The 25952-nt window shown below is 35.2% G+C and overlaps 1 protein-coding gene across 1 annotated transcript in view; it reads right to left on the reverse strand.

Annotated features, from left to right (window-relative positions):
- Positions 1-3316: 3316 nt before the first annotated feature.
- Positions 3317-25952, reverse strand: part of TSBP1 (testis expressed basic protein 1) — a 96123-nt gene continuing 73487 nt past the window's right edge. Inside the window, exons 14-17 of the mRNA XM_047797442.1 lie at positions 15593-15613; positions 9576-9596; positions 8720-8734; positions 3317-4407 (exon numbers count right to left, since the gene is read on the reverse strand). Of these exons, the coding sequence (XP_047653398.1) occupies positions 3317-4407; positions 8720-8734; positions 9576-9596; positions 15593-15613 (1148 nt within the window). The remainder of the gene's footprint in view (positions 4408-8719; positions 8735-9575; positions 9597-15592; positions 15614-25952) is intronic.

The following is a 25952-nucleotide window of genomic DNA, read 5'->3' on the forward strand; positions in this document are numbered from 1 at the left end:
TTGTTCTTGTGAATGGGGCACTAGACATTTGTGGTAGCTTGTTTGTAAAGTAAAATTTAGTACTATTTTCTGTTAAGTCCTACATTACCACCTTTATATCTAAATGATGTTGGAAGTACATATATTTATTTTACTAATACTTGCATAGTTTTGCTAAACATTCTGCTATTTCGATAGCTTACTCTTTCCCCTTTTTCTGAGGTACATTAAGACTTCCATACCTTTATCTTTAAGAGAGGATTAACAGTTGTTTTAACTGGCCTGTTTTTTTGGTGGCCTTTACAGAGTAGTTTACACACTTTTCATAGTTGGAATTTCCTATTGTTTGCCTTATTTGCCTTCAGAGAAACCCAATGGGGATTAAAAAATGTTTTGACTGCAAATTAGAAGTTATGGAGAAGATACAGGGAGGCTTCTATGAATTCATCTCTTCTGAATCCTTCCTTCAGAGGGATATACTCTTAGATAATGGAGTCAGCTGAGCTAGATTGTTAAGGTCTGTCTACTGTTTTTTCAGTTGTTGCCTCAGCAGGATCACTGCTTCTTAAATCCTAGAGAAGCTACATTTGTTGGAGCCTTCTAAATCCTACTAGCTAGCTGCTAGATGAACCAGAGAGAACTATAGAAAAATGACATAGGATCATGAAAACCTAAATATTTCTACCTATATGAAAAGTCTTCCTGTCACATTTCCCCATAATAATAAGCATAATACATGCAAGAGACATCAACTAAGGTTGGTAAAAATCTCTAAATGTTTATATTCCAGAGACATATATTTAACTTACAATATAAAAATTTCATGTTCAATATTTTCCCTCACTCCTCCCTTCCATTTGTTTTCAATTCAGTCTTGCAAATAAATCCATGTGGTTTATCAAAGGTCTTAGAGTTTTGCAACTTCTAAAATTAGGCTTCTACACTTGTTGCAGGGCCCTGAGCACATGGTAGGGATCCACACAGTGGTTTGGGTTGTGCTAGAAGCTGTGGAGCTTCTCTCTTTAGCTTGTGGTTAAATAGCATGAACCATTTATGAAGTATTTTATACTTTAGATAGGGACTAAAGGGTGATTGCTCTCTCTCTCTCTTTGGTCAAACCTCTTTAAAGGATCCTAGCATGTTAGTTTGAAGAGTTTCCTTGGAAGACATCTAGTTAGTCCAAAATAATTATATACTCTTAATTATAGACTCATATTTGGAAGAAACCATAGATAATCTATTCCAACCATTCAGCTGATTCTTTAGCATCTCCTCTGCTGCATTCCCACTGAATGATTATGCACTTTTCAACTCTTGCTCAGACTCTTGTAGGCATCTCATTTCTTCATATTTTTTCTTAAAAATCTGTTAACTTGAACTTCCATTCACTGGTCTTATTTCTTTGGGGTTATACAAAATATTCTAATCCATGATGAACCTATATATTTGAAAATAATTCTCCTTGTCTCCTTGTGTGTCCCTTCTACCACCCCAGGTGAAGCTGTGAAACTTTCTGCTCATTTGAAATTGAGTCCCCTTACCATCATAGTCTTTCTCTTCTGAAGGCACTCTAGTTAATCCACATCTTGCGACAGAGCTGAATGTAATATTCAGAGTATAGGCTAAGCACAGACCATGGTAGTATGAAAATAAAATTCCTAAAAACCATATTTTTAGATCAGACTAAAATTGACTTTATTGTAAAGCATATCCTGCAGCTAATTATTTGTGTCTCTCTATTCTGTTTTCTTAAGTTCCTTCTCCTAGCTATCTTTTTTTTTGAAAATTCCTTTTACAGAGTTTATCAGCTATGACCAAAATAGCAACTACAATGGTCTCTTTCAGTCCTTATTCTCCTTGAAGTCTCAGCTCTCCTTTAATCATCCTTTCTTTTTGAAAGTCTCATCTTCCTTAATTATCATAACATTCATTATACAGATTCTCCTTGTATCTTTCCATACTTCAGTTAATTTCATTCTTTACCATGTTACATGTAATGGACTCAGTTCTTAGACCTCTGCTTTTGCTAGCTTTGTACTTTTTTTCTTTGGAGAGATCATTTACTCATGGATTCAATTGCGACCTCTGTTGGACTGACTCCAGACTCCTCAAATGACAAGTATTATTGTTTGTCCCCTTGAACACAATCATTTATTACTCCCTTTCTGTTCTAAAGATTAGCTCATTTGTCATTGATAAGTCTGTCACCCTGTTTCAATAGTTATGGAGTCATCGATTATTTTTTCTTTACTCATATGTAGTCAATCTTTATGAAGTAGTGATTCTTTTTTGAGAAAATATACCTCTTCTCTTTATTCTCTTTCCATCACCTAACTACTCTTAAGCACCTCGTAACTAGATTTACTATGTATAATATTTCTCCTCTTCAATATATTTTTCACAATCATAACATCAACATTTAAAAAATGCAAACTTAGTCACTTCATTCTCCTTCTCAACCACCTCGAAAGGCTTCCAGTTGCCTGACGAGTAAAATATAAATTTCTGATTTGTTTTTAAAATCCCTTCATAATCTTCTTGTAATCCTCCTTTTCAAATTATACCACCAAATGCTTCTCATGAGCTTGTTGCAACAATAAAATTGCCTGCTTTCCCTGGAACATGACATGATAATCTTTAATTCTTTTGCTTTTCTTCTACTCTTTCTACTTCACTTAGCATATGGACATCTCATCTATCTTTTGAGACACATCATAAGCCACTGCACCCTTCCCCATGAAGGTCTCTCCTTTACTTTCTTATCCTAAGAAATTGCTAACTTGTATTATATTGCCCATCTAAACTACATTTTGATGCTTAAATTTTACTTTAAAAAAACTGTCATGTTTATACATATTATATCACTATATGTGTTACAAGCTATTTGATTTATAGGGACTCATATTTTTCTGTATACCCCTTATCACTAGAGCAGTGCCTTGCAAACATTAAGCCCCCAAGGAGGAATTATTGGTTGGTTGATTGTTTGGGCTGTCACAAAGATAAAATACTCGTAAAGGGACTTATTATACTTTTAAAAATCAGCATGTTTTATTTCAGAAAGTATCCAGTCTTTCTTGATCAAGTAATGTTAAGTATCAAATTATAAAACAGTTGGAAGCTGAGGTTTGTGGCCAAAAGGTCTAAAGATGGTGAAACTTCCATAGAGCAGAAACTCTTTATGGAGATTAAAGGGATTCTACAATTATGATACAATTAGGTAATGGCTAGGTTATGACATATTTGGAGAATGGAATCATAATAATCAGTTGTCTTATAGGCTTTCTTTTTATTTACCTTTATCTTTCTTTGTTGTACTTTACAAGTAAAGGAAGATTTACTTGCTTTTGTGTCTTAATAAACTTTCTGCTCTTTTACCCTTGATTTTTGATTCATTCTTTCTTTTGACTTTGTTCTCTCCTCCATCATCTTCCTTGTTTTCAGCATCATTTTCTTCTGTATCTTTATTCTTTCCTACATCTCCCTTTTCATTGTCTTGCTTTTCTTGATCCTTAGAATTCTTCTTTACTTGGGACCCCTGTCCTTGTGGTATTCCAGTCTCACTCTTCTTTACCTGGGACCCCTGTCCTTGTGGTATTCCAGTCTCACTCTTTTTTACCTGGGACCCCTGTCCTTGTGGTATTCCAGTCTCACTCTTCTTTACCTGGGACCCCTGTCCTTGTGGTGTTCCAGTCTGTCTCTTCTTTTTCTGGGACCCCTGTCCTTGTGGTGTTCCAGTCTCACTCTTCTTTTCCTGGGACCCCTGTCCTTGTGGTATTCCAGTCTCACTCTTCTTTACTTGGGACCCCTGTCCTTGTGGTATTCCAGTCTCACTCTTCTTTACTTGGGACCCCTGTCCTTGTGGTATTCCAGTCTCACTCTTCTTTACCTGGGACCCCTGTCCTTGTGGTGTTCCAGTCTCACTCTTCTTTACCTGGGACTCCTGTCCTTGTGGTGTTCCAGTCTTACTCTTCTTTACTTGGGATCCCTGTCTTTGTGGTAATTTAACCTCACTCTTCTTTCCTTGGGCTTCCTGCCCTTGTGGTATTTCAGCCTCACTCTCTTCTTTTTGGGCTTCCTGCCCTTGTGGTATTTCAACCTCTATCTTCTCTACTTGGGCTTCCTCTTCTTTTGGCATGCTCGTGACACTTACATTTACTTGGGATTTCTGTTTTTTCATTATCCCAGCATCACTGTCCTCTACCTTGACCTCCATTTCTATCTTACCTTCCTCCAAGTCAGTGTCTTCTGATTTGCTTTTTGATTCTATTTTTTGCATTGATGGCAAAGAATTGTCAGTATCCAATGGTGCTCTCTTGTTTTCTTCTTGGCTACTCCGAAACTTTGTAGTGCCTTCACTTTTTAGAATCTGGTATTTGGGATCTGATTTTTTTGCAAGTTCTCCATCCATGTAACCTGGAAATATAACTGAGCACACAACAAAAGTGCATGATTCAGATAGCAAGTAATTTCTCTTTATTCTTACTTCCCCCCCCCGATACTGGTTTCTCTTTTTTTGTCTTAAAAACTGAAAAATTGGAGATAACTTGAGATTTTTCTGAAAATATAAAATGGTGGAACTCTACATATAAACTTGTATAAGTATTGACAACATTCCAGGCTTCTTTCAATAAATTAAAAGATTGATGAAAGAAAAGGTAAAATGAACTGCCATTTGTTCAGTATATTATGGCTAATGAAGAATGCTTAACAGCTAAAAGAGGATGTATTCTGAAAAGAAATAGAATTCAATTTCAGAAAAATTATGGTTGCTTAAAATAGAAAAAGAAAACTAAAATTATGCTTTCCTAATTGAATAAAAGCATAACTTATTGTGGAAAAGTAATACTAGCATTAGCTGATAATTATTACATGCTTACCATAAATGAGGCAGTAACTGTTCTGAGCACTTTATGTCTTAACTCATTTAATTCTCACAAAAATCATATAGGGTAGGTACTATTATTTATTTTATAGATAAATAAACTGAGGCACAAAAAGGTTAGTAGCCTGCTGCTTAGACTCTATGTAGTCAATTTTTTTAAAAATTTCTTTTCCAGTGATTGATTTCTAGTTTCATGGCATTGTGGTCAGAGAAGATGCTTGAAGTAATTTCTATATTCTTAAATTTGTTTAGGTTATTTTTGTGTCCCAGTACACAAAAAGTTTAAATGAATGTGAATGTGATCATGAGCTGTAATTTGAACATGAGTAGTCAGCTCAGTTTTAACCAGTACCCTGGACTGCTTCTTGTGATATCTGCTAACACACTATGCAGAAATTTCAGGTTCCTTTTGTCATGTATAGATAAATTAACTCTGCTGTATCTCAACTTCTGTGTGATTGAATAAACTAGAATTTGTTAGCTTCTGCTATTTAAAAAAAAATGATTTGATCTTCTCAATTAAGAAAAAATGACATCTATGCTACCAAGGGAAATTGTGTGAAGTAATTGCTTCTATAGCTCCATGCAGAGATATGCCTTACTTTGAGCAAACCTAATATTTAGTATTTACTGGAGTAGAAAGAACACTGAATTTAAAAGTTAAATCAGAACACATGGATTTAGTATCTCTGTTAGCTGGGTTTATTTGGGTAAATCAGTCAATTCCCAAAGACTCAACTTTCTTCATTTTTAGTCTGCTTGGCCCACTTGTAGAGTTATTTAAGGATTCTAGACAATGTTTAAGGTGCATAGCCTTTAGAGGCAGACTGGTTTAAATCTAGCTCCATACCTAGCTTGCTGGGTGATCTTGGGCAAGCTTCACTTTTTTATCTGCAAAATGGGAGCAATAGCAATAGCTACTTCACAGAAATATAAGGGCGATTAAATAATATCTAAGGGCATGGAACACAGTATGTAGTCAATAAATGTTGGCTGTTGTTACTATCAAATGATATAGTATAGGCAAAAACTCTCTCTGATCTATCAAGACAAGACATTCTTAGTTCCAACCAAATAATTTAGGGAAATGGTTACTTGCATTACAGAAAGATTTATTGCTTAAAATATAATTATTTATCTTTTTATTTTAACATAGAAAGCTTTTTAGGGTTTGCTGTTTGAAAAATTGACATATACATAACTGAATTTTACTAATTGTAAAAAGTGAGACACATCTGTAAATCAAAAGAGATGTTGTAGTCCAGTTTTTCTGTTTGGTATTTTAAACTTTTAACCAAAATAAAAATTACATTAGGAACTTTGCAGTACCACTTTCTGAGCCCTTTCATATATTTTTTCTCCCTAGTGCTGTTCAATAAGATATGGGTACTGATATTTTATTCTAGACAAACCTATTTCCAGTTTTCTAGTGAAAATCAGTGGTAATGCATCCAGGCATTTTTGCATTGACAAATTCCAGAATATTTTGATGTTTGACTGTATTACCATTAGACACTTATGTTTGGGGATGTGATATGGTAAAGAGCATGTTTTTTCCACTTAAGCTTCTAATCTAAAATACCTCCAGTCACTTCCAATAATATTTCCATACTCTGGATTGTTTCACTTGCCTTGCTAAATATTTTCTATTTTAAACTTAATTATCAGAAATTAGGTTTTCTAGGGTCTATTTTTTAGAAAACTAGTTATCCCATAAAGTGAGATTCACATCTTTCATTGCAGAAATAAGCCACAAGTCATTATTCTACCACATTCTAAGTTCCTCTCTCCCTTCTCTCAAATTTCTAGATAATGCATAAATCTTTTCTTTCCCTTGAACCTTATAATCTCCATAATATAAAATTTTTTATAAGCCCTAGTTGAAAGTCCATTTATTGCAGGCAGTAGTCTTAATAATTCTAAATATATGATATTAAAAATAATGTACAAAATAGACCATGGCTTGATTAATCTTATTAGGTTCTCAATCCCATGACTGTCAGAGAGTACACAATCAAATGTAGACTCTAAAAGACCTGTTAAAAGGTCTGTTAAGCATTAGAGATATGAATCATTATAGTTCTTGGGCTTTGAGTTAACATTTTAAAAGGTCATATATTTATTTGCTGAATGTGGAGGTGAGAAAACAAGAAACTTGGTTTGAGATGATGAGGTTTGATGAGCTGATCTGTTTTAAATCTTTTTTTGAACAATGAATTAAACTTTAACTTCCTATATATTTGAAATATTGTCAATAAGACCATATCTTTCCAAAGAAAAAAATTTAAAAGATTAAGCTGATTTTTTTCCTGGAAGCTAAGAAAAATTCATTAAAAATGAATTCATCTGTGATCCCTTCCCATAGCCTTTATTTTTTAAGAAAACATTCATGGTCTTATCACCTTCCTCATGTGGGGAGGGCGTTTGAGGGAGGCAGACACATCATGACTGCTCTGAATGCACACAGTTTCTTGTTTTCTGGATCAAAAGAAAATAATTGTCCCTTTCAATTCTACCTCCTCCCCCACTCACAAACCCATCCTCTTAAGTGTTAACTGAGAGATAACAGTGAGGCTTATGTATGATCAGTGACATATTTTATGTTTGTCAGTGTTTATAATGTTTGAGATGCTTGAAATGTATCTTATTACATTTAAGTAATGTTTGCTTTTTATGATTATATATTTACAGCTTAAGAATATTCTATTTTGTTTTATATGATTTCCTTGAAGAACTGAAGCATTAATTAAATAATTCTGATACAGAGAAATCTGAAATAAAAAAGTTAAAAGCCAAGCAGATTTAAATGATGTCTTCTCTTTTTAAAAGGATTCTTTATATACATTTAATTATATAGCTTTTTAAGCAGATGTATATTTGTATTTACAAACTTTTGATTTATAGGTAAAGTTTCAGATCTAATCACAAAAAGATGTCATTTGTGGTTCAGTATAGGAGCAATGTGTTGACGTGGAAAGGGGTGTACTTTTTTTTTAAGGGACATACCTGTGGCATATGGCGGTTCCCATTGAATTGGAGCTGCAGCTGCTGGCCTGTGCCACAGCCACAGCCACAGCAACTCGTTGCATCTGTGACCTATACTACAGCTCACAGCAACGTGGGATCTTTAATCCACTGAGCAAGGCCAGGAATCAAACCCTTGTTCTCATGAATACTAGTCAGGTTTGTTACTGCTGAGCCACAACGGGAACTCCAGGGTGTGTACTTTGGAGACAGAAGTCCTGGGTTTAGATCCTGACACTGCTGTTTACCAACACTTTAAACTTTGGCATGTTTGGACCAGTTTCCTGATTCATAAAGTGAGGGATAATAATAGCTACCAGGCAGGGCTATAGTCAGAAAAGAGAACTGTTTTTGAAAATGCCTAGCACAGTGTACAATGTATAGTAGGTGCTCAGTGCCTAATAATCCCTCCAAGGTAAATTATTTAGAAGGCAACAGGATGTGTGTAAGTTTTTTTTCTTAGCTAGTTTTCTTTTTATTATTAGTGAGATTCACTTGACCTTCACTTATAACTAAGAAAAAGTTCTAAATTACCAGCAAAGAACTAACAGAATTCAGAAATCAATCTTTCATTATGTTTTGCTGGGAGTCAGTAAGGAAATTCTTTTTCAGAGCCTAGAAGATAGCCAGAGAATATGATACTCTTTAGTACAAACTTGATCTCTTCTATAGCAATCTCTACAAAAAATAGTTTAAAAAATCGGAGGATTCTGGAGAACAGGGACGTTTAAAATCTTCTTGGAAGCACAGATTATTTTGGGAGTAGAAGCAACCATACCAGAAAATAACTATACATAAAATATTAGAGTTGAGAATAGATAATGAACTTACCCATAGGACATAGTGCTAAAAAGAAAACACAAAAGAATGATCAGTGGGAATTTTGTAATTCAGGAATGCAATTCCTAATGATACCCTTTGTTGGTAAATGCAGAAATAGGACCTCCAGGGAGTATAAAACCCTAGAGAAAAAAAATGTATATACATGTATGACTGGGTCACTATGCTGTAGAGCAGAAATTGGCACAACACTGTAAATCAACTAACCTTTAATAATAAAAAAATAACCCTCTGTTTCATCCTCAGGAGTGCTACTGGGAAAGCTCCGTATCTGACTCCACAGAGAAGCTTATCTTTAGGAAGCCATTTAGTGAATGGGATTGAATCATTGGGTAAGTAATATTTATTTTACCAAAACGCAAACTATTACATTTTCTATCTTACATTGTTCTCTCCCAAGTCATTTTTTTTACCCATTCGGCTTCAGTTCAGTTTGAAAAATGTGATTTTTTGGTTAGTTATCAAAATCACTATCTTGTTCTGACATCTATTCTTTATGTCAATCATAGGGGATTTTCCTTTTTAGTAAAAATTATCTATTGCCAGAACTTGGCACAAGGAAAATGGCTCTTTTGTGATAGACTATCTAGGAATATATGCTGCCAATAATATTTGGTAATAAATAACAAGAACCAAATACAGGACCATTTTATTTAGTTACAAACAGAAAATAGAGAAAAGGAAACAGAAGTATGAGAAATACTTATTTAAGAAATATTGACTACTTATTTAAGAAATATTGACTACTCCAAGGTAGGAGATGTTGAAATACAAAAATATTTGCAAACAAAAACTTGAAGGATCTAGACACAGAAATGGGTAAGGTACAGAAATGATCCAAACTTACTGATTTTTCCAGAACTGTCCACTGAAAGAGACAAAGATAAACACAACAGTAGGTATTGGGTTTTCCCTTTTTATCCAAACTTCAGGCCTCTGCACTGGTTGAATCTGTGTCATAAACAATTTTTAAGTTCCACTCATTTAAATACGGGCAATCTCCATTCCTTTTCCTTTTCTCTTGTTCTGTTGTGATTAGCTACTTTATTTAAAAAAATTCTTAACTGAAATATAACATTATGTAAATTTTCAATATACATGTTAATTTGATACATTTATATATTGTAATATGACATTGTAGTGATAATTAACACCTCTATCACATTACATAGTGATCCTTTCTTTTTAGTAGTTAGAATTCTGAATTATGTTCTAGTCTCAGCAAATTTGACAATTATATTTTTGTCTATATTATACTGTGTATCAGATCTCCGAGGCTTATTTACTGCTTGTTTCAAGTTTGTACCCTTAAACATCTGTCCTATACCCACACCCCCAATTCCCTAGTAACCACCATTTTATTTCTGTTTTTACCAGTTTGGCTTTTTAGATTCCATGTATAGATGACATCATACAATAGTTTTCTTCCTCTGTCTTATTTATCCACATAGCATAATATGCTATGGTCCATTCATGTTGTTGCAAACGGTGAGATGTCCTTCTTTCTCATGGCTGTGAATAATATTTCATTGTATACATACAGTCATCCCTCAGTATCTGCAGGGGATACTTCATTCCCCTTCTGCATCCCCCTCCCCCAAATCTGCAGAGCTCAAATTTCTTATATAAAATGATGTAGTATTTGTGTATAACTTACAAATATCCTCCTAGATACTTTAAACCATCTGTAGATTACTTACAATACCTAATACTATGTAAATGCTATGTAAGTAGTTGCTGGTGTGCAGCAAATTCAAGTCTTTTGGGAAGTTGCTTTTTTTTTCTGAATATTTTCTATCCATAGTTAGTTGAATCCATAAATGCTGTACTCATGGATTCAAAGAGATGACTGTATACCACATCTTCTTTATCCACTTATCATGATGGACACTTAGGTTTCTTGCACATCTTGGATACTGTGAATGATGCTCAGTAAACCTGAGAGAACATTTATCTCTTTGCCGTCCTGTTTCATTATCTTTGGGTACATACCAGAAGAAGAGGAATTGCTGGATCATATGGTAGATTTATTTTTAACTTTTTGAGGAATCTCCTTGTTGTTTTCCGTAGTAGTTGAACCAGTTTACATTCCCATCAACAGTGCACAACGGCTCCCTTTTCTCCATATCCTTGCCAACACTTGTTAACTCACATTCTTGATTATAGCCATTCTATCTCGTGTGAGGTGATATACATTGCTGAAGAGACTTTTTCCCATTGGCTGTTCTTGGCTCACTTGTCAAATATTAATTGACTGTGGAGGGGTTTAGTTTCTGGGCTCTCTATTTCTGTTTCAATGGTCTATGTGTCTGCTTTTATGCCACTACCATACTATTTTAATTACTATAGCTTTGTAGTATAGTTTGAAATCAGGAAGTGTGAAATCTCTGGCTTGTTTTTTTTTCCCCTCAGGACTGCTTTGGCTATTTGAGGCCTTTATATTTCTGTACCAATTTTAAGACTGTTTTTTCCTATTTCTGTGGAGAATGTGAAGTATGCCAGTTTAATGAGTATTGTGTTGAATCCTCATGTATAGAAGGCTTTGGGTAGTATGAACTTTCAGCAGTATTCATTCTTCTGATCCATGAACACAGGATATGTTTCCATTTCTATCTTCGATTTCTTTCAGCTAAGTCTTATAGTTTCTGTTGTATAGATCTTTCACTTCCTTGGCTACATTTATTCCTAGGTATTTTATTGTTTTTGATGCTATTGTGAATGGAAAGTTTTCCTATTCTTTTTCAGATATTTCATTGTTAGTGTGTAGAAATGCAATTGATTCCTGTATTTTTTATCCTGTATTTTATATCCTGCAGTTTTACTAATATTGTCCATTAGTTCCAAAAGTTTTTTTGTTGAGTCTTTGGGATTTTCTATATACAAAATCACATCGGCTGCAAATAGTGACAATTTTACATCGTTCTTTCTGATTTGGATGTCTTTTATTTCTTTGTCTTGCCTAATTGCTCTATCCAGGACTTCCAATGCTATATTGAGTAAGAGTGATCTGAGAGGGCATCTTCATCTGGTTTCTGATCCTAGAGGAAAAGCTTCCAATTTTTCTCCTTGAGTATAGTCTTACCTGTGGGTTTGTTATATATACATTTTATTATGCTGAGGTATACTCCTTCTATACTCAATCTGTCCAGGATTTTTATCATGAAAGGATGATGTATTTTGTCAAATGTTTTCCCTAGATTTATTGAAATGATCAAATGATTTTTGTTTTTCATTGTATTAAAGTTATGTGTTACCTTTATTGATTTACATATGTTGAACTGCCATGATGCTAATGTCACTGTGATTAGATACTTTAAATTGCCTTTACTTTTTATTAATCATTAACAATTTTGTCTAGAGTTTCAAGATTACAGTTCATGAGATGGGGATGTATAATGGTCTTACTTAGAAGATGTGGGCTAACTTTATTCACAGACACTGTTTTATAAAATACTTAAGAACTATTTTCTGCTAGGTACTGAAATGTGTGTTATCTCTTATATTGATGTTTCTTGGTACACCTAACTTTAAAATGCACAAAATGATAAGAAAGCATGAAATTTTTAGAAACATGATACTTGGTAAATTTAATGGTTACCCCAGATTAAAATGGGTATTTAAATTCTGGAGCAGAGCAGGTGTTAGCAAAGTACAGCCCAGGGAATAAATAAAGGATGGATCATGCATTTTTAAATGGTTAAAAAAATAAGAATAATATTTTGTAATATGTGAGATTATATGAAATTCAAATTTCAGTGTCTACAAATAATGTCTTATCAGGACACCCCAATCTGTTTCTTTTACATATTAGGTGTGATTGCTTTTGTGTTACAACAGCAGATTTGAGTAGTTGTGACAGAGACCTTATGGCTTGCAAAACTTAAAATATTTATTATCTGTCCTCTACAGAAAAGTTTACCCACCTCTACCCTAGAGGAAACTAAAATACTCAAAATAGATTATAAACTTACTAGTAGGTACTTGATGTATTTCTGAAAATCAAAACAAGAAGATATATATATATATATATATATATATATATATATATATACACACACACACATACACACACATATATATATATATATATATATATTTTGGTCTTTTCTAGGGCCACACCTCCTGCATATGGAGGTTCCCAGGCTAGGGGTCTAATTGGAGCTGTAGCTGCCGGCCTATGCCAGAGCCACAGCAATGCAGGATCTGAGCCGTGTCTGTGATCTGCACCACAGCTCATGGCAATGTCGGATCCTTAACCCACTGAGTGAGGCCAGGGATCAAACCTGCTACCTTATGGTTCCTAGTCGGATTCATTAATCACTGAGCCATGATAGGAACTCCCAAGAAATTATATTAATGGTAGTATTTTTGGATCAAAAACACAGTTCTTTCCTACTTCCATTTCTCTAATTCTTTCTTTTGTGGTACCATCAAGACCCCAATAGAATACAGTGGGACAGCAGATCCCTCAGTGTTTTATAAGAACCTGATACTTCTCACTACTTTTATGACTCACTGTGACCCAAGTTACTGTCAAAGCTTTCTTTGATCTGGCTGCTTTAACCGTTGTCTTTCACTAAGTTCCCAATATAGTAGCCACAGGGTTCCTTCTAAGTTTCAGTCAGAACAGGTCATGGTGGTTAAGATCCACCAGTGACTCCCCATCTGTGTTTAAGCCAAATAGTCATTACAGTTCCTTTCAAAGGACGGATCTAGAACATCTGTCCCCTCTTAGCTCTCTGATAGCTTCTCTTTTTCTCATTCTGCTCCAACTGCACTTGCTTTCTTGCTTTTCTTCAAATAGTATGGAAAAGTTCCTACCCCCAGAGTGGTTTGCTCATTGTCTTCTCTGCCTGAAGTACTCCCTTTAGATATCTGCATGGCTAATTCTCTCACCTCTTTCATATTCTATCAAGTAGTTCTATCAATTGCTGAGAATGGGGTGTTGAATTTCCCAGCGCTAATTGTGAGTTTACTATTTCTCTTTTCATTCCTATCAGCTTACTTCCCTATAGTTTTCAAAACTCTGTTTGATGCATGCACTTTTGGGATTTCTATGTCTTCTTGGTATATTCATATTTAAAAAATCATTATTTAATGTCTCTCTTTGTCCCTGGTAAATTTTTGCTTTAAAGTCTACTTTGTGTGATATTAATTTAGCCACTCCTGCTTTTAAAAAATTAATATCTTCATGGTATATACTTGATATTTCTTTTATTTTTATTGTTAAATTTGAAGTAAGTTTTTTATAAACAACACATGGTTGGGTTATTTAAAAAAAATTTACCCTGTTAATTTTTTTAAAAAAATATATTTTTTAGAGCAGTTTTAGGTTCATAGCAATACTAAGAAGTGGGTAAAAGATTTCCCACATACCCTCTGCCCCCACATATGCACAACTTTCCTCAGTAATCCCCCACAAGCATGGTACATTTGTTAAAATGATGAACTTAGTTTAACACATCATACTCATCCAAAGTCCATGATTTACATAATGATTCACTCTTGGTGTTATACTTTCTGTGGGTTTGGTAAAATGTTTAATGACATATATCTATCATTATAGTATCATGCACATTATTTCACTGTCCTTAAAATTAGCCAATCCTGCTTTTTTCAGCATTTACAAAATATCTTGCTGGGATTTTGATTGGAATTTCATTGCATTTAAAGATTAATTTGGGAAGAACCGGCATCTTGACTATATTGAGTCTTTCCATCTGTGAGTGTGGACTATCTTTCCATTTATTTAGTTCTTTGATTTTGTTCATCAGAGTTTTGTAGTCTTTGCTTTTTTTTTTTGTCTTTTTGCTATTTCTTGGACCGCTCCCGCGGCATATGGAGGTTCCCAGGCTAGGGGTTGAATCGGAGCTGTAGCCACCGGCCTACGCCAGAGCCACAGCAACTCGGGATCCGAGCCGCGTCTGCAACCTACACTACAGCTCACGGCAATGCCGGATCGTTAACCCACTGAGCAAGGGTAGGGACCGAACCCGCAACCTCATGGTTCCTAGTTGGATTCGTTAACCACTGTGCCACGACGGGAACTCCAGTCTTTGCTTTTTAGTTGATACATTTAGGCCAACTTTTTTTTGAAAATGAAAACAAGTACATTTTTAAAAATTTTGCTTGAGTGTTATGAAAGGTGAGTCCCAATTCTATTCTCTCAAGGAGGGAATGTCGGAAAAGGTTTCCAGAGTAAACCTCCTAATTTACTCTCTGAGCAGCAATGGTGGTTCAAGTTTAGAGATAATAACCTTTATGAAGGAGAGGACAAAGATCAATTTCTCCTTTTATATTCAACTCTAGTTCCTTTTCTTTGTTTAACATTGTGCAGTCTGTCCCTCCTTATACTTTCACCTATATTCATTTATTTATTTTTCCACCTTTTATCTTTTGGAATTTTGTTTTGTGAGTTTATAGCCTCAGATTAAAGTATAAATTTCTTAGTGTTTTACTTCTATGGTCTTTCCAGTGATGTAATTTTTCATTATTGTTTCCCTCTGTTTCTCTTCTGTTACTTAATTCTCTAACCAAATGAACAACTTTTTTTCTTTGTCCTTGACATGTGGTCTCCTGTTTCTATGGGCCTTTAATTTATTAAAAACAAAACTGAAAAAAAAACCCAAAGCAAAAACCCCAATCTCCCCAAAAGCCCAACAACCCCCTCCTGCCACACACACGAATCCCAAAACTATTTCTAACTTAAAATAATACCAGGAAATGTAGAAGAAAAGAGGGGGAAAATACTATGGCTTTCAGGGTTCAGACTGGTCAGATGTCAAAAGTATGAGTGCAAATAAAGGAACCCAGATGTTGCAGATGATTATAAGAAACCAAGAAAGAAAGACAATTGGAACTTACCGGCTGCTACTGGACTAATAACTGAAAAAGAAAATAAAGCATATTATTATTTTTTAAAAATTATGTACACAGATCCCATTGAAAAATCCACTTGGAACATCAGAAAACAGACTTTTGGGGAACATTATGTCCTATATGAATATGCTCTCCCTTATGGATTCAATATTAACACCACTTAAATAACTCAATATCAAGGCCATTTTGGAAGCCCTACTTAATAGATATGAGTGAAATTCACTTTCTAATGAAATAATTTTTGTTTGGTTTTGTTTTTTGGTTTTTTTTTTTTGCTTTTTTTTAGGGCTGCACCCATGGCATATGGAGATTCCCAGGTTAGGGTCGAATCAGAGCTGTAGCTGCTGGCCTATACCACAGCCACAGCAATGCAGGATCTGAGCTGGGTCTGCAACCTACAACCATAGCTCACAGCAGTGCTGGATCCTCAACCCACTGAGCAAGGAGGCCAGGGATCAAACTTCCGTCCTCATGGATGATAGTCAGACTTGTTAACTGCTGAGCCACGATGAGAACTCCTAATTTTTGTTTTTAACATTCTTAACTAGGGCAAAGATCACAATCTTTCAGGAGACTGGTTACCAGTTTGATTTTACTGCTTTAAGTTCCCTCTTGATTTTTTTTCTGTCTTTTAGCATTCTCTCTCCCTTTCAAACCACCATGTTAACTCTCATCATACTCCTTTTGCAGTACTGAAAGTTTATTTACAATTTTCAATTTAAAAACTTGTGTCGTGATAATTTTTCAATGTTTATTTCTTTCTAATAATCTCTGGGGTTTAATCAGAATTTTAAATCAGCTTTAAGAAATAACATATATAAAACATGTAATCATATAAGACAAGGATTCTTACTTGCATGTCTCTCAGGAGTATTAGAATAGGGCAAAGCAAGGATCAGTTATAATGACAAGTGAGAAATCTCAAGAGCTTCAGTTTTCTGATCTTTTATAGTCCTAAATCTTTCATATCTTTAGAGTGGGCAAAATGGAGATGAGTTTAGCCCCTCTTCCTGCTCAGTATTTATGAAAATTTAAAAACTTCAAGAGCTTGCTGTATTTATTTAAATTTTGCTCCTTTTATGTCTCTCCCTATTTCAGTCTGTAATCTCGTAATGTGTATCTTCTGTTCTTCACTTTCCCTTATATAATTCTTCTAGGTCTGTCACTTAGTTTACTTATTCCTTGACATATTTTAAAAACATCTGAGCTAAAGTCTTTATTACTTTAGGACATTTGTTCTATCAAAAATTAGGCGACATTATGTTCATTCTCTCTCTTTTTTTTTTTGGCCACACCTGTGGCATATGAAAGTTCCCAGGCCAGAGATCAGATCTGAGCTGCAGTTGACCTGTGCGACAGCTGCAGGCAATACCAGATCCTTAACCCACTGCACCACAGTGGGAACTCCTGTGTGTTCTCTTTATTCTTTGCATCAATAGATTTTTCATTTAACATCAATAATTTTGAGAAATGCAGAAAAATTTAAAAGCAAAAGAGATGGGGAAATATGCCACTTAAATTTGCATTGGCAGAAGTGATTACAGCCAGTCAAAGCATGGGACTGGAACCTTGTGGGAGGTCAAGGCACAATAGGGTTGCCAACTAGACAGCATGTTGGTGGGTTTGGAAAAGAACTAATTAATCAACCTAACTAGAATTAAAGTTTCCAAAAATTCAGTTACTAATCATATTCTCTATAGTGGAAGAGGAAAAGAATTCCAGAGATCACTCTCCCTCCTAAGAAGGAGACCGTAATGAAACATCATAATCAACCCCTCTGCTGTTTTTGCCCAGTAACCTAAGGTTGAAGGACAAAGGTGGAAGCATCACCATACCCACAACTTCATATAAACTGCAAGTAATAGGAGTGCTTGGGGGATAGCATGCAGTAATTATTATTACTATGATACAGAAGTTGTTAATATTTAGATATTAGTTCCCAGTTAGGATAAAGTATTAATTTCACACAATTATTATATATAAGCATTATTAATGAGTTGTAAGTTAATGGTGACTATAAAGACATTACAATAAATTAAAGATTTATTCTTTGCTCATACGTCATTTAGAAAAGAGTTGAAATATCGTCATTAGATAAAAATGATTGGCCTTGTGTATGGAGTGACTATGAAAAGCATCTGAAAAATGGGCAGCTGGTGAATTTATACATAAAATCTCATCCCAAAGTCATACTTCCATCTAGTGAAGGTTTGTCTTAATGCTGTTGTTTTGGGAAATAGTAAAAATAGACAAACATTTTTATCATCAGATAAAAATATGCAGCTTTCTCACAACACCTGAAGTGACTGCACTTGGCTAATGTCAGCCTAGAAGATGTGCTGTATGACTGCCAAATAAAGAACTAAACACTAGAGATGCTTCAGAATCCTGTGTCAAAAATGTAAAAATAGATCACTCTGAGGGTGTTACATTGAAATAATAACACAGTCTCTGACTAAAATAGTGAGGGTATTGTCCTATAGTAATTGGAACATGAAAATTTTAAGTCTATTTTAAGAGACATAGGTAAGGATGGGGAGCATATCATACATACACATGTTTCTTAGAAAATTGGAAAAAAAGAATTTCACATTCATTAGTAATTTTTGAAAAAAACGTTTCTCTTGAAAATCTCACTGAAAAGCATGTTAAAGAAGACTCTTGATTTATAGGAGGAGAAAAGTAACAGATATTGCCAGATTTGAACTTGGCTCTCATGACTTTTCTTGCCTTCTCTCTTTTGGCTGAGAGAACTGATTTCCTGCTGTCCCTCTCCATCCTCAGATTTACCCCATGGCTTGATTTTTGTTGATAAAATGTTTAAACTTTCACAAGCACTTGTTTCCTCTTGTCTATTTTTTTCTTTAAGTAGGGGTTTATACTTTCCATTAATTTATAAATAAATTACTTGTTCCAGTAATGTGGAGTAAGGAGAATGAGAACACCATATTTGCAAGGAAATGACTAATTACAATATCAAATAAAGATAATACAACTTAAATTTTAAGGTACATTAAATAATTTACCCACAGCCACATGTCTGGTAAGTGTTTTAATTGAGATTTGAACCTAGGTCTGTCTGATTCCTTTCTTAACCACTGCAGAATATTACCTTAATGTTTCTTTTTACCAGTTAACATCATGAAAATGGTTTTATTCCATATATAGACTCATTCCTTGGAGTATACGTATGGAAACAGAATTGTGAGTTTAAAGGATACTATATTCTATGTATCTTGCAACACACTGCACATTTGCTTTCTAAAAGGTTTATATTAATTAAGTGGAATCAATGATATATCAATGCATAATTTTTACCAAAGCATTGCCAACATAGCTTATTATATTTATATTTTTGAAAAATACTATTTCAGCGTCTTTATTTTCTATACTTTATTTCATTTTTACCAGTCACCAGGCATACTATAGTTTCTAAATTCATCAGTAACTTAAGGATACTAGATAATGGAGAGAGACAAAAGGGGTTGGAAAATGTGAATGTTAAATCCTTTAAAATTTTCTAAAAGACATTGGAATTAAGAAATAGATGAATATCAGGAGTCCCGTCATGGCACAGTGGTTAAGAAATCCGACTAGCAACCATGAGGTTGTAGGTTCGATCCCTGGCCTTGCTCAGTGGGTTAAGGATCTAGCATTGCTGTGAGCTGTAGTGTAGGTCGCAGATGTGGCTCAGATCCCATGTTGCTGTGGCTCTGGTGTAGGCCGGCGGCTACAGCTCTGATTAGACCCCTAGCCTGGGAACCTCCATATGCTGTGAGAAGTGGCCCTAGAAAAGGAAAAAAAAAAAGAGAAAAGAAATAGATGAATATCAACTTACCAATAGGTACTGGAGTAACTGGCAAAACAACATGAAATAAAAATATATTTTAGAATCAAGAATATTGTTTCCTTCCTTGCTCTTTCTAAGGCAACAGACATGTTTAGAAAACACCAAACCTCCCCCAGAAAGACATACATAATGCAATAAGAGGAATTAGCATTCCTTTGGTGGTAAAGGGATCGTCCTTGTCTGATGCAACTGGCTTCATTGTATTTCAATGTAGATAGAAGAAAGGCAGAGTAGGCTGGTACATATGTGCTTATGTCATGTTTTTCTTTCTCATGTAGTTTAGAAAATTTAAATTATGCAGAGAACTTTCAAAAATTTCAATGCTAATTGCAGTTATTCCTTTTCCTTTTCCCACACTGAACATATCATACTGATTTTTCCTCTACTCCTTATTGGTATCTCCATATTTATTATGTCCCACCCTATGTATCTTTCCTTTTTATATTATGAAAAGTTTTATTTGTTAGTAAAAGATGTTTGAGATTTTTTAGGAAACAAAATGTTTTTTATACTTAGTCTCTTAGTCAAATATTTATTCTTTTCATTGAGAAATTAATAATGCAGCAGGTTGCCAAGTAAGAGGAAGAAGGAATATTTATAAATAGAAGCATTAAATGCAATTGGTTAGATTTGGAAAAAATTTTTAGTCTGGGATCCCAATTTGTACCATATTTATGAAAAGAAAAGGAACTTACTGATGGGTACTGCTACATGTGCTAAAATCCAAACACAAATTATTAGTATGGGTTGATGTTGATAACGGAATTGACATTGAAATAGAATAGAATTCTAGATATTGTTTCCAGACAGGAATTTCTGGAATGAAAGAGGAAGAGCAAGCTCCAAGTCTTTTGCTTGAGTTACTTTAGTCTCCCTTCTACAGTAACACAGTCATTTTGAAAGGGTAGGAAGGGGTGAGTTATTTTCCTTTTATCATCTGGTATCTCTTGGAAATTAAAATACCACAGAGCTGTAAAAGCCTCATTTCTTTGAAATGTTGCTCCCATTTTCCTTCTATTCCTTTCTCCTATTGTTTACTCTTTCATGAGTTTTCCCACATTCCTCTGTCATTTCTGATTTATATTTAGTTGAAAACGTATTGTTTTCTTGAAAAGTCAGTAGAGCTAATCCCAAGATTTTCATGACAGTCTTAATTATTTCTGTTTACTAGTTTCATTTTCCAGATATTATTCAGTGATCCAAGTGGGAAGAAGCTGGTCTTTGCTATGCAAAGATCAATGAACATGAGCATTTCCAGCTGTCAGAAATGAAGACAGACTTCATTTTTCCTGCCTCCCTCCTCAGGCAAAAATATATGATTTCTATCACATCCTTGTCATAAGTCTTTTTAAGTATGCAAAGTCTAGTTTGCTTTTAGTAGGACATTTCAACTTACTAGGAAAAAATTAACCATGTTTATTTTTTCCACCTATCTTTGTAATCTGTGTTTTGTATAAAATCATAAATATTCTGGCAGGATTCTGAGGTGAAGGTATGAGAAATATAAATATCATTTTTTCCTTTGAAAATGGAAACAACCACATTTAGGAATAAGCCCACCCTGAATGCATAAGAAATATCAGATAGAAAGGGAAGTTCTTACAATTGCAGGTGTCTGTCATTAATGTGGATACAGAAAACATAGCTGTCATTGCCACTGTTCAGTAAATAAAGATGAAAATATACTCTATTTCTAAATACTACTAAAACATATTTGTCAGATGCAGCAGCTCCATTTCTAGAAGAATAACAAAAATGAATTGTTCTTTTTTTCTTCCTATTTTCCTCAACTTCTCTGGGTGAGGAACATGTTAAGAATGTTCATGTTGGCGTTCCTGTCGTGGAGCAGTGGTTAACGAATCCGACTAGGAACCATGAGGTTGCGGGTTCGGTCCCTGCCCTTGCTCAGTGGGTTAAGGATCCGGCATTGCCGTGAGCTGTGGTGTAGGTCGCAGACGCGGCTCGGTTCCTGCGTTGCTGTGGCTCTGGCGTAGGCCAGGGGCTACAGCTCCGATTCGACCCCTACCCTGGGAACCTCCATATGCCGCGGGAGTGGCCCAAAGAAATAGCAAAAAGACAAAAAAAAAAAAAAGAATGTTCATGTTTATATATAAACTCGGAGGGTGGTATCATCTGTTTTTGGGTCCCTGCTGTATTCTCAGTGCCAGGCACATGGTAGACCCTCAATAATTATATATTTTTTGGAATGAGTAAGATCTCAATGAATTTAACTTTGCCAATTCAGTTTTATTTCTGTCATCTTCTACTTTTAAATTTCCTATCAAAAGAATTTATAAACTCTAATAATAAAAACATTAACAGCTAACATTTTTTCCCATAGGTGACAATTTATAAAAAATACTCAAAATCATTATTTCTAATTCCAGGTCACCTTTAACCAGTTAATTATTTAATTTGCCATCTGTGGATTTTTTACTTTCAAAATATTCATAAGTAACTTTAGAGGATGTTAATCAGTAGAAATAGAGAAATTGAAAAACCTGAATATCAAGGTCTTACATGTACAGAAAAGGATATACTCAATATAGGAATCAACTCTAGAATTGATAAATAGATATATAACTTACTTGGTTCTTCTTGCCTTACTGTCAAAAAGAAATAAAATAAGTAAATGAATAAGAGGAGAAGAACAGAGTTACTTTTCAAACTTTTTATGCTGAAAATTTAAAAAACAAGGCTTCGAGAGACTACCAAACTATCTAGAATCAGTTAAATATAGTGGGAAAATAAATATCTTCAAATTATTCTGCTCAAGTCCCTTTTAATTTGGTTGGCTTTTGGAAAGAAGGGATAAGAGTGGAATCATTGAAAGAAGCTATTTCTTCTAATTTCTCTCTGCTAATTCAACATTTCAAAAAGCATCAACTGGTAAGCTTCTTATGTCAGTTATACTTTATTGCCACCTTCTTTTTATTCCTCTTTTTTTCCCATCACTTCTTTGGAATGATTGTATTGATTTATTATGATAATTACTATAATTCCTATTTGCTAATTACTATTTTTTAGAAAAGTTTCTCTTTTCCCATAACACAAATTATCCTGGGGCTGGTGACCATACTTCTCACCGTTTGAATGGGGTGGAGGCACTACTTGACTTTAGATTCAGATAAATCAATCTAAATTTGTACTCTAGCCTCTGATGCTTATAATTGTGGAATCATGGGCAAGTTACTTAGTCTCACTAGTTCCTTCTTTATAACAGGAATAGTAATACTTATCTGATATAATGAATATGCATATATAAAGCCCTGAGTACAGTGCCTGATAAACTGTAAGTACTTAATACATACTGTTTATTATTATAGTACCACATTAAATACCAGTTAGTATCAATTATAGCCTCCAAATGGATATTGATAGTTGAAAATAGAATAAGCTACTGAAAATAAGAATAGAGTAACAAGCTGAAAGGAGAGAAATGCTGATAAAAAAATAAACTATAGGGGCAGAAGTAGAAACCTTAAGCCTCGGCACATTCACACTAAAAAATAGTCACAAAAGGGTCTCTAGCTACCATAAGAAACCAATGATAACAATAGAATTGAGAGAAACATGGGACTTACTTTTAGGTTTCTCAGGTCTTGCTTTAATAGAAAAGTAAAGGAATAAGTTAGTGTGATTGTCTGATGGAATAGAAACACATTTTCTCTGATGTCGTTTCAAGGATGAACATCACAGACTGAATAGTTGCGAAAAGAAGGGAGATTAAACAAGGACCACTTTGCCTTGGGAATGTTATGGAAGAAATGGTCCACAGCCAGTGATGGAATTCACTCTTTCTTTTCCCATCTAAGTCTCTGATTGTGTGAAATCAGGAAATGTGTCACATCCCTGCCTATTTCAGTTGAGCTACTTTCTTAGTCTTCCTTTGCTGTTTTTCTCTCCCAATCCGCACTCACGTCCTTGATCTCTGTAATCCTCACCACTGTTCCTCATTTGGTTTGCCCTCCTTGTCGCTTCCTTCTCTGAGAGCAGGTTCTATGTTCTTTTCACCAATCCCTACACTTAGCATGGTCTCTGTGAGAGTAGGCATTTAACAAATGCCTGCTGAATCAATGAAGAAATTCTCCCTACTACGAGCAGCATCAGAATAATTCTTTCTCTCTATTCTCCTCATGCACCCAATCTCCCCATTGCTTCGGCCCCAAACATAGAAATAACCCTTGAGCCTTATTTCCCCCTTAAACTCATATTTCATCCAACAGTGGGCCCTGCCCTAAACTTAAATGGAATCTGAAAACTTCTCCCCATCTCTAGTCTGACCACTTCTTGCCACGTTTACCTGTGACTGGTATTTCTACAATTCTAGTCCTCCTAACTGGTCTTCCTGCTTTTTCTCTTGAGTCCGCTACTCTTGTTATTCCAGGGAATCCTCCGTATCACAGCCAGAGTGATCTTTTAACATTATAAAGCAGAGCTTATGACTCTAGAAGTTTTTTATTCTAGAATAAAATCTGCCATTTTTCAAGGACTGCAAGGCCCCACATACTCTGGGACCTGTCCCTCTGACCTCATCATCTACATTCTGCCTCCTTTTCATTCTAGCTGGGCCACAATGTGCACCCTGCACCACCACCCTCATGCCCACAGGTAGGTGCTTTGTACTTGTTCCTTGTGCTTGGAACACTCTTTCTTCCTTTTCCATACTACGTTTCTCTAGCCTAATCTGTTCCCTTACTTTATCTTTCTTTATGGTATTTATCTACCTGATATCTATTATATGTTTATTTGCTATTATTTTACTGATTTAACCTAAAATGTAAACTCCTTGAGTGCAAGGGCTTTATCTTTTTCACTGCTATATTCTCAGTGCCTAGGATAATACCTGGCCTAAAACAAGCACCCAGTATATATTTAAAGAAGTACATTAATATCTTTGAAGATTTAAAATACTTATTTTGGTCCTCAGACTGCTGTGGTTATATTTCTCTGGGTTGGAATTCTTCAGGTGGTGGGGGCTTACAAAGTCTCACCCATATGTTACTGGACTTCCTCATATATTTCATATTTTGAAGGTAGTCACTTATTCCATGGGAATTTGTGGATGTTTTATCCTGCAAATACTTTGTATTGTGGATCCCTTCCTGTGGGCAGTTTTGTGGTTGCTCTTGCCCATAGCTACCTGGGTATACCATCACCAAACCGAATTCAGTCATTTGGGCTTAGGATTCCTACACTGCATGGATAGCACACTTTTAGCTGGGTTATGTACCCTGGGTAGTTTTAAGTCCAGACCTGTGCAGGTGGCTTGTTTTCATATCTATGACAGATGGGTAAAGTTATCTGGCTCTTTCCCTTGGATAAGCAGTGTTTTCTACTTCCCTCTTCATTCAGGGAGGCCCAATTCAAGTTCTCACCATGTTGGGTCCTGCGGTTTTGGCTGCCAATACTAGCAGGTGTTGAAACTCTATCTCTGTTTCTACTATGCTATCTGCGTTCCTCAATCCCCTCACCTTTCCTGCTGAGGGCTTCACCTTACCTTCTCTTCATGATGTATTCCTATTCAGTTTCCGCTCCTTGGAAGTTATTCCAACACCCTCCCCCTGTTTTTATGCTTAAGCTTGGCTGTATATTTTTATCTAAAAAATTAGCTGCCAAGACCAAGTCAGCCAAAAAGAAGGTGGCATATTCCCTATTTCCTTTGGCATAACTTTTCTTCTTCCAAATCCCTTAGGCCTTGGATATTGACATCTCTTTCCTGCCCATCCTTGATGTCTCCACTGAAAAGGATATTATTCATTCCATTTAGTTTGTGGATTATATTTTCTGGATGCACGACCACTAATCCCTTCTGCTGACCTCAGGTGGGCATTGGTCCCTGTTTCCAATTACGATGCCTGTGCCTGAACATGGGTATATGAGGTTTCCAACCTCATTCTTGGGCCTGTACTATTGACTCTGTACAGTCTATAGTATCGTCTGCATGGTAAGAATTTTTAACTAATCAACTTCCTTGCACAGGATTTGAAAAGGATTTGTAGATGGGAACTTCAGAAGGACACTAGCTCATTCTATGTTAACAGTTCTAATTCTCCCTCCTCAAATACCAATCCTTGTGTTTTAACCTTATTAAAATTGTTATTATAATAAAAAATACATTCAGAATGTGTTTAGATGGAGCTGTATGTGTGTGTGTTGGGGGGGTATAAAAGCCTCTTTATAATCTGTCAAAATGATCTAGATGTCTACAGTGTTTTAAAAATTGAGAGATTTTACCTAAAATATGGATTAAGTGAGTTGCTTTGACAGCTATAGATCTTCAGTTTTTCATGGTAAAACTGGCTGGAGCTGAGTAGCAGCTACATTCTTTAGACTGTTATGTGACCTTCCCATTCTCCACAATTCCTCACTTATTAACATTACTTGCCTGGGCTTCGTTGGCATCTGAATTTTTAACCTTGGCAGGAACTTGGGTTTTAACATTAGTGTGATTTAATTTCAATCTGAAGAACCCCAGGGGATATTGGGATTGCA

Source organism: Phacochoerus africanus, chromosome 9, assembly GCF_016906955.1.
Source record: "Phacochoerus africanus isolate WHEZ1 chromosome 9, ROS_Pafr_v1, whole genome shotgun sequence".
In the NCBI taxonomy this organism is placed as follows: Eukaryota; Metazoa; Chordata; class Mammalia; order Artiodactyla; family Suidae; genus Phacochoerus; species Phacochoerus africanus.